At 35.5% G+C, this 9,676-nt stretch overlaps 1 protein-coding gene across 1 annotated transcript; it reads right to left on the bottom strand.

The window, feature by feature from the left end:
* Positions 1 to 2,932: 2,932 nt before the first annotated feature.
* On the bottom strand, positions 2,933 to 8,598 carry LOC106061397 (uncharacterized). The gene is made up of 4 exons (XM_013219531.2): positions 8,361 to 8,598; positions 7,037 to 7,162; positions 4,492 to 4,583; positions 2,933 to 3,526 (listed from the first exon to the last, which is right to left on the bottom strand). The coding sequence occupies exons 1-4, from the start codon at positions 8,488 to 8,490 to the stop codon at positions 3,329 to 3,331; spliced, it is 546 nt and encodes a 181-aa protein (XP_013074985.1). The 5' UTR covers positions 8,491 to 8,598; the 3' UTR covers positions 2,933 to 3,328.
* Positions 8,599 to 9,676: the final 1,078 nt, after the last annotated feature.

Raw genomic sequence — 9,676 nt, 5'->3', positions numbered from 1 at the left:
CTCAGCTTTCGCCTCTTAGCATTATTGAGCTTAATTGGGGAGTTCTTCCTTTTTGCCAGCCAGAGTGTTGTAAAAAAAAAACCAAACTCATTTGTCTTCTTTTCCAGGTATCTGATACCCAGCCTTTTTGTGTAGCATTTACTCTCAAAGGATTGGATTCTTCTTTCAGCCTCAGCGTCCAGAGTCCAACTTTTCACAGCCATATAGGAGTATATCTAATGTCAAGGCGGTCCTACTGTATGGTTCTGAGAACAACTGAAGCAACAACAAAAAAAAAGTACAGACCTTCATCAACATATGTCTGGGAAATATCCTAAAAATACACTGGTACGACAAAATAGAAAACACCAGTGGGAGATGAGTGAAAAATATAGAGGTGCAGATCTTAGGGAGTAAATGGTAAATAGAAAAGATACGAACAACAGAGCTAGGCATGCCTTAGAGTGGAACCCCCAGGGAACAAGATGTAGAGGAAGACCAAAAAGAACATGGCGAAGCCGAAAGGACCGGAAAAAACTGGGAAGCCATCAAAAAACTAGCAAGAGACCGTGGAGAGAGACAAGTTTTTGCTGACGCCCTATGTTCCACGAGGAACTCAAAGGAATGATGATGATGATAGGAGTACAGAGACTAGAGACTTCTAGCGAGAATACAATTTTTAATTTTACTGGTAAAAAATATATCACGTGATATTAACGGTACCAACCATTGTAGGCCTATTATTCAACAAGAAGCACTAAGTGCGCAGACGTTTCCTGATCAAATCTTCCAAGAAATGGAATTGATTTTGAACTCCATTGTAGCTCTTTACCATTGTCAATTGAAAGATATACTAATTGAGAGTGAGCATGCAGATCTTCTGCTGCATATCAAGGTTCGTCTGTTATCGAGAACAGTGCCGCTTTTAAGTATGTGGAAGCACAGGGGCAGATTTTTGTGGAGGTCTCTACAATTTTTCGAAAGCTTGAATAAAGATCCACTTATGAATGAAAATACTTATAACTAAAAGCAGGCTATATTTTAGAAGAAAGAAACAGAGTTCTTATAAATTTAATCTCATTTTCCTTTTAAAATACTAAATATTTTAATTTAAAAAAGAGTGTATTTTTTTGTGTGGAGGGAAAGGTTCTTAGTAGACGCTCTGACGTAGATCCGGGGATGTATTTATTTAGTCCAAGCATGCTACAAGCGTACCCACACTTAACCTACTTAATCACGACTTTTTTGCCAGCCGTAAAAATGCGAAAAAAATGTTTGAAAAAAAAAAAACAAAAAAAATTCAAAGTTTCTGACTCGTCGAAATTCGGATATATATTTTAAAACTCTTTTATGGAGGCCCTTTTCTTGTGAAGGCCCTGAGGCTGTAGCCCTGCCTGCTCTCATCGAGCCCTGATCGAGAAGTAACGTTTATAGACTGTTTCCTAAAATAAAAGCATTTTTTCCAGAGAAGGGTGCTCATTATGTAGAGCTAACGAACGATCCGCAGATCCAGAAATGTTAGTTCATGTTGGCTGTTACTTTTGATCTAAATCAGCACAATGGACGTAAGTTACAAGGAATCGGAACTCAATTGTTTCGATGTTAGTAGAAGCCTTTTCAGTGGGGGGTGGGGGGTGCGTGAGTGCGGGCCGCAGTGGGTGACACGGTGACACCCACCCTAGTAGCGCCACTTAGTCCTCTCATTCCAAAACAAATTGCCGGTTTTGTCAAAGATTTTGAAAGAGAAACTCTAATTAACTTTCCATGCCAGTTGAAATAGTGTCGAGAAAATAATTCTGATATTGACATTAGCTATTTCAGAACAACACTGTTAAATATGAAAGAAGCTTTTCTCAGCAGATTCATAGACTCTATGTACAGCAAATCTACAATTAAAAAAATTGCACCTTTTAATGTTGATATTGACAACTTTGAAATGCCGTTGTCGGATAAAATAAAAATAAAGAATTTTGGAGTTTAGAAATGGGAGCGTCTTGATGCCGATTTAAAGGTATAAGGGAGCAGCATTCGAGAACTAATTTCACAGTACATTTGGTCTGCTTTGAAAAGTATGGAGAGGTTAGGTATATATATAATTTTAACTTATGGAATAGTATTCCTGAATCGCACGATCAACTGAAGAAAGTAGCGTTTTCTGTTGGGTCTACATATTTAACAATCATTTTCAAGCATGATTTTTTTAACTAGAGTAAATTAAGAAATTGGTTTATCGATGAAAATTTGGAATCGTGACTAAAACTACAAACAGCAACATATAAACCTGATTTACCCATTGTTCACATTAGTGGAGTATTTGTACCGTAGTTTTTTTCAAAGGATATCTTTTATTCAACTGATTATAGTTGTAAATTAATGATACAATAAAAGAAAAATACTTAAAAAAAACACTGCAGTCAAGTGCAATTTCTTTCCTTTGTTCGAGATACCAAACAAAATAATTTATTACCTATAGTTAATTAACTAATTGGTTAATTTTTTAAATTGATTCTTGTGTTGTCAGGTAAAAGAAATAATTGTGGCAAATTTTTAGCTTGATCCGAGATTGGGTGTAGGAGAAATAATGTGTACAAACATTTCACCAGACAGACAGAGTTGATATAAGCTTTGAAATAAATATATATATATATATAAACTTAGACATACTTAGCAAAGGAGATCAGCTCAAGCTCGTACTTTTAATATTAATAATGTCCATAAAAATGTCTTTACTCTAGCGAGGCATAAATAAGGATGGTGGCCTGGTCGTGTGGTATGCGCTCTAGAGTTCGGTGAGCTCAATAGTCCCGGGTTCGAACCCTGCCCGTTGCTATCCCCCGTCTTCTTACGGGATGTTTGGGCTACGGTGTATATTATTTACAACTCTGAAGGAACATCCGCAACATGTACAACAAACCATTTTACAAACAAACAAACATTTACAAACACAAAAATCTTTTAAAAAGAAAAAAAAATGTGTATTGTTTACATTTGGATGACGAGTTGGCCGACCAATCAACTTTTGCCTTCAGTGAGAAAATAAACTTTTTTTTAAAATTTTGATTTAAACCTTGACCCGTATTATCATCAATAATTTAAACAAAAGTGCATAAAGTTGAAAACACATCAATTTCCTTTTTTCTTAGATCAATATCTATGATCGATCGTTTTTTTCTTCATACGTGTATATAGATCTAGCTCTTCATCAAAGATCTGGCCTAAACCTGTACTGCATACTTCAGTTTGAGAAACGCTTCTGTTGCCTGCATCTTGGTATGATATACTAAATATTTATAGTCTTTATTTGTATTTCAGATTTCAAGATTCTTCTAAAATGATTACTATCTGTCTTTCAAGTTCCTCTTATGAATTCAACTTGTTTCAAATTCTCAATGACAATCTCCGATGCTTTGTCCGTGTAAGAATAAACCGACAATCTGGCCTGCACAATCGCAACAAATGTACCCACTCTAAGTTTGTACTTTAAAGAGTCCACCTCGTCTGAGTCTTGAAGTCTGAACCGAAGTGTCGTGACTTTATTCGTGACATCCTGAAAGAATAAATAAAATAATATATAATATAATAATGATTCAAAATTAATAAAATGACCGCTATTAATATCAATGAATAACTATATACGATCTGTAACTGTAAGGCTTGCCTAATGTATGAAATCTTCAATAGTATTAACTCCAGCACTAGCTCCAGTAAGCAGGGACACACGAAGCAGCTCCATACAGTGACAGCGCTAAACCTAGCAGCAGATATCAACGACATAGTGGGAAAAGATTACTTTGTCTTGATATCTTAATTGCTCAGCCTATCCCTTTCCATATTCATAGAGAACATTACCTCTTTTACATTTAGTGACACTTTCTTTATAGTGTAAAGGAAAAAAAGGGAGGAGGGGCCAATGGGCTCGCGGTTATAAGGTAATAGTTTCGCAATTCTAAGCATAGTTAAGTTGATAGAGGGTCCCCTTTATACCGTGAATGTCGAGTGTTCAATCCCCACAAGAGCCCGTTGTTTATGTGTTGTTGTTGTTTTCAATGACAAATATAATCTAAATGTTTTGTTCACTATATTTGTGGAAGATAAAGTAGGAATTGATTTTAAAAATGTATTACATTTATAAGTCTACTAATTATTAGCTTTAGTTTTTGAGAAAAGGTTTGATCACTTTGATGGTATTGGAGAAAGAAAGAAAGAAAGGAGAAAGAAAATACATTACAATTATGTCTACGCAGTCCTTTGTATCTACAAGCCAGCATGTCAAAATGTGTTTGCAAAATTGCACCATATAAAGACACACACAAACACAGCAAGAAGTAAAAAGAGAGAGAGAGAGAAATACACACAGTAAGAAGTTAAGAGACACACACCCAGTAAGAAGTTAAGAGACACATACACAGTAATAAGAGACAATCCCACAGTAAGAAGTAAAGAGACACACACACACACAGTAAGAAGTAAAGAGACACTCCCACAGTAATAAGTAATGACAAGGTCACTCACCGAGACGTTGACGAATCGGAATCCTTCCTCGTCTGACTGCATGTTGGAAATAATTTTCAGAATGACCACAATACGTTGTCCCAGCATTTTAACTGAGGAAAATGTAAAACCAATAACTTTAGGTAAGCTGAGAATGTTTGTACAAAATGGACTGAACAGATCTGACTCCTAAAACCATATCTGGTAACTCAATAAAACAGGACCAGGCCATTCCGAGGACATGGTGAAACTATTCTATAGTGTAATGTGGGGGTTGCTATTTTTACATTTTAGTAACTATATTTTTTTAAACTCCAATTTCATGACATTCCTTTATAAATTAAAACTTTACAAGTACCAGGAGTTGAGCTCACACCCCCTACAGTTTAAAAGCTAAACGCCTTATCACTGAGCCATGCCAATACAAAATTTCTTCCAGTCTTGAGCCTTTCTTCTCAACTTGTCCAGATGTAATCAAACTTCATAGCATTTGCCTCCAGTTGAACTCCCTTGATAACTTCTGGACAGCTCAGAATAGACGACCCATGGTAATAAGTCGGTGTCCTATTCCCAACCCAGCGATACTGACAGGCCGTGCTGTAGGTAAATTCAAACCGTAAACCGAGAAAACTTTATAATTTTTTCGACATTTATAGCTAGTCTACTTTATGCTTGATAACAGGGTCCTAAGGATTTAGTTTGTCTTTATAGTTACTAAGTTTAAATCAAGAAGAAAAAAAAGTTTCATAGAGGTTTGGGGAGGTACAATTTGATATCCATTGAAGTCTGAAGTGGGCACATGTATCGGCGAACAATGAATGCCATTAAATGAAATATATGTAATTCAATTAGTTTATCACTTTATTTAAATGTGCAATTAGAATTTATGAATTGGAAAATTCCTGAAACAAAGTTAATGACAGTGATTTTGTTGCCTCAATGCAAGAAACAAATACAACAGAACAAACACACGCTGTTATCAACGCAAACTAATGATACTGCAAATTGATAGAAAATTAGAATTTCAGACACGGTGAAAAATACAGGATTAAAAAGAAGAATTTATAATTTACAGTGTCGAACCATGGAACTATACTAAAGAGACGACGTCTTCAACACAGGTCTTTGCGCATCCTGCACTGTATTTTAAAACAAAATACAGAGAAAAAAAGGATTCTAGCTAGATCTATGTAGTTTAAAACAACTACTGTTTTCATTTAGGTGTGCTTTAATTTTAATAGCTAAGTATCACCATTTTTAAGACACTCTACAGTAAACATTTTTTTTTGTATGCCTTATCTTATCTTATAGATTACAGACGTTACTTCAAAAAGAAGATAATTACGTCCTACGACAATTATGACACATTTCCCTAGATTAGTAAATAACACATCGTTCGCATCTTTTTGATTGGCCAGATTGGCCAGATCTAGTCACTCTAATCTTCAAAAAGATCACTTTTTAGTTTTAGAAGTGAACATACAAAATATAGTCTATCTAAAGAACCCGTTTTCTATACGGCTTTGTAAAAAAAAGTCGAAGTCGTCGTTCCTTTAGTATAGTTCCATGGTCAAACTAGGATTGAGTCACAGACCTATATATATATATATTGGTCTGTGGATTGAGTCTTTGGCTTACACTAGCCTATAAATATTCATCTTTGACTTCAGGCATCAATAAACGCGTATTTGGCCTACTAAACTGAATATGGGGCATAAGTTACAGTTATCTTTGTAGATGATGCTTCGTATTAATGGCATCTCATGCGTGATGTTTGCTTCCGCGTAGAGTTCTAATTTTAAATTCACAAAGTAGTGATTATAATTGTTGACCTTTCTAAAAGTATTAAACTTGCTACGCATTTTCTTATCTTACAAGATCTCGATGACAAGACTAGCGAGATATGTTACCAAATCTACTGAAACTGAAATACAACGAATTTGTTTGCCTGGCTTATTATCTCTTTATATATAAACGAAGAGATAAGATAGAAAAAAAAAAGGAAATAAAAAAAAGAAAGATAGAAAAGAGTTTGAAAATGAGATAAAGGTTATATTAAAAGAGAGAGAGATAGGGGAAAAGAAATAAAAAGAGATTGAAAACAAAAAGCGAGAAAAAAGAGAGATGTAAAAGAAAAAAAAAGAATGGAGGAGAAAGAGAGAATGGTGGAGAGAGAGAGAGAAATAAATAAAGAGAGCGAGGAAAAAAAGAGAGAAAGATGGAAAGAGCGTGGAGAAGAGAAAGGGGAAAAATGAAGAAGAAAAAAAAAACAGAGTAAAAGAGAGAGAGAAAGAGAGAGAGAGAGAGAGAGAGAGAGAGGAGAGAGTTAGAGCGAAGTTTAAAGTAGTAATAATGTTGGCTATTCGCCTACAAGTGAGCCTGGTTCTAAGCCTTATCATAATAATAACTTTATTGTATTGTGAATAGTCGCACTGATGTGTATGCTGGTATATCCATCTTTGTTTTCTTCCTAGTCTAATAGTTGTGTACAGTTGATAGATTGGATAAATTTATACTCATTCAAGCACAATTTCATTCTTATGACTCACTCTTACCAAAAACTTACATCTAAAACTGTCAGGTAAGCTCTCTATGAAGTAACTGTGTCCCATGTACCAAGGATTCTCCAGGAGTAACTTCCTTTGTTGTTCTGTTAATCTGTTCTTGGCAGCATTGAATTCAGCAAATAGAACTAATGAGAAAACATTAGAATCAGATTGGATGTTTCAAGTAGATGATATTACTTCATAGAATAATTTCCATTAAAATAGCAATTATACGGCATTTACAGAATCGAAATTTGTTAGAGGGGGAGGGGGGAAGTCTGTAGTGACTACTGAAGAATTTTCTGTTAATTGTGCAAGTCTTTTTTTATTATAATTAATAATTTTTTTATATTATTATTAGGCCTACCATTATCATTATGTAGGCCTAAGTAGCATGCCGAGTTTTTATCCGAAAATTCAATCCACATGCGGGGGCCGAGCACAAAAATATGGCCGAGTTACGCCCCATCTCAACACACCATTAGATAGACAAGAGAGGTCATCATCGATCTGGTTCAACCAGCATGATTCTAATTATTAAACATAATAAAACAGTCATTCTCTGGCAGGCCACTACCAGCAAGGACTGAAAAGTTGGAAACGTTTAATGTCAATGTGACATTACATGTGCTTCTTTAAAAAAAATATTTTATAGTAAATTGTTATAGGCCTACGTTAAACTATTAATTGGTACGATAAAAAATGCATAAGAATTTTCTCATTTTTCTTATAGGCCCCTACATAATTGGAAAGTTAAGTTCCATTTTCAGACTATGCAAATAATTTAATCTGTTTCCAAAGCTGACTGTTAACGAGGGTGTCAGGTGGCCAGCTCGACGACCAATCTCCGGCTTTACCTTCTTCAACTAGCGCCAGGCATCCATCATAGTTGGGTGGACTCAGGGGCGTCTAAATTAATCTCGAATTATACCATCGTAGTTGGGTGGACACATGGGCATCTAAAAAAAAATCTCGAATTATATATAACATCATAGTTGGGTGGACACATGGGCATCTAAAAAAAAATCTCGAATTATATATAACATAATAGTTGGGTGGACACATGGGCGTCTAAAAAAATCTCGAATTATATATAACATAATAGTTGGGTGGACACATGGGGGTCTAAAAAAAAAAATCTAGAATTATATGAGTTTTCCCCGAAATTTGAACCCGAGACGTCCCGAGGCACCTTGGTTCGGAAGCCAAGCGCTATACCTCTAAGCCCCCCCCCTCCCCAATTCAGATTGTAAGGTATGCAATATTTAGTAAGTGACTAAATATTTATATTCCACAAATTTAGAGAACTAAAAGCCTGCTTAGACAAAAACTTTTTTTTTTTACCACAAATATCTCTATGGTTGGTGTAGTCGTCACCCTGACATTGTCGACTGCAGTAACTGACAATTAGACATCGTGTACATTTCTTGACATTGATCTGTGAGCCACACTTCTTGCAACTTGTAGGTTCCATCTTGAGTTTAAACACGCCTGAGTGACACTACCATAGACGTCCAGAGTCAAAATACGATTTAAAGAATCATGTGCAAAGCTGTTCCTTGTTTATATTGCTTAGAGAAGAAATTACCCATACTATGCCTCATCATTGCTATTTATAGCCTTATCATCCGTAAAGAAATCAATTAAGAAAGAAACGGGAAAATCCAGTAGCTAGACTCAAGCGACATAGTGTGACAGGTTTTCTAGATAACATTTTCTCCATAAATCTGATAGCGTATTCAATATCTTACACTTGGTAAGGTCGCTGAACTATGTATAGTCTATACATGTATAGTCTATTACCTGCTGGTGTTAACAAATGCCACGCAATAATCGACTCTAGGGGAACCAATGAATATAACCTTTTCTTTACTATAAGTGCATAGTGCAACATTTAAAAGATGAGATCAGTTTTATTGGTCCTATCAAATGGAGATTCATTATGACTACAATTGACCACATCAGCGTAACTACTATAACATAACAATATAGATGCAAATACAAACAACATTCACACACGAAACACATAAACCTTTATTTTATCACTTACGTATAACTTCAAACTTAATATAGTCTAGGTATATATAGTCGAATGCGATTCGCGTACCCTTAATCCCTGGTATCTTATTGCTCGCTATCTTCTCTAGCAAGTACTCTCAAATACTCTATTATATTCAGCTCTGTTTTGTTTTTTTATTTTTTTTTTCTATTTCTATTATATACAAGGTAACAACTGGGATTGAGTAGTCATGTGATACACTGCACTCATCCTTAACCTTCGGAATCGAGGACATTGCCACGAAATTGGGGGTGGGCATGGTGGCCAAGTGGTAAAGCGCTTGGTATCATGAACTAAGGAGTTCGAATCTCAAAGAAGACTACGATATTGAAATTCGGAACTCAAAGAATGCCCCTGAGTTCTCCAACATCTTGGTACTTGACAAAAGTTACGGTTGGTCGTTGTGCTGACCACTTGACCGTCGACAACAGCAACTGATGATTGTCATGGTTGTCATCTGTCCCATAAAATATTTACTTTTTTTTTTAAACCAAGAGATCGATAAATAACTTCAGACTTTAAAGGTTTGACTAGACTTGTACGTTTTCATCAAGTTCCTGCAGAAATTAAGATCACTATGACCTGGTGCAAACCTTCTGCA

Source organism: Biomphalaria glabrata, chromosome 15, assembly GCF_947242115.1.
Source record: "Biomphalaria glabrata chromosome 15, xgBioGlab47.1, whole genome shotgun sequence".
NCBI lineage: Eukaryota > Metazoa > Mollusca > Gastropoda > Planorbidae > Biomphalaria > Biomphalaria glabrata.
Note: the sequence above shows the minus strand (reverse complement) of the source record. Positions and strands in the feature narration are given on the sequence as shown.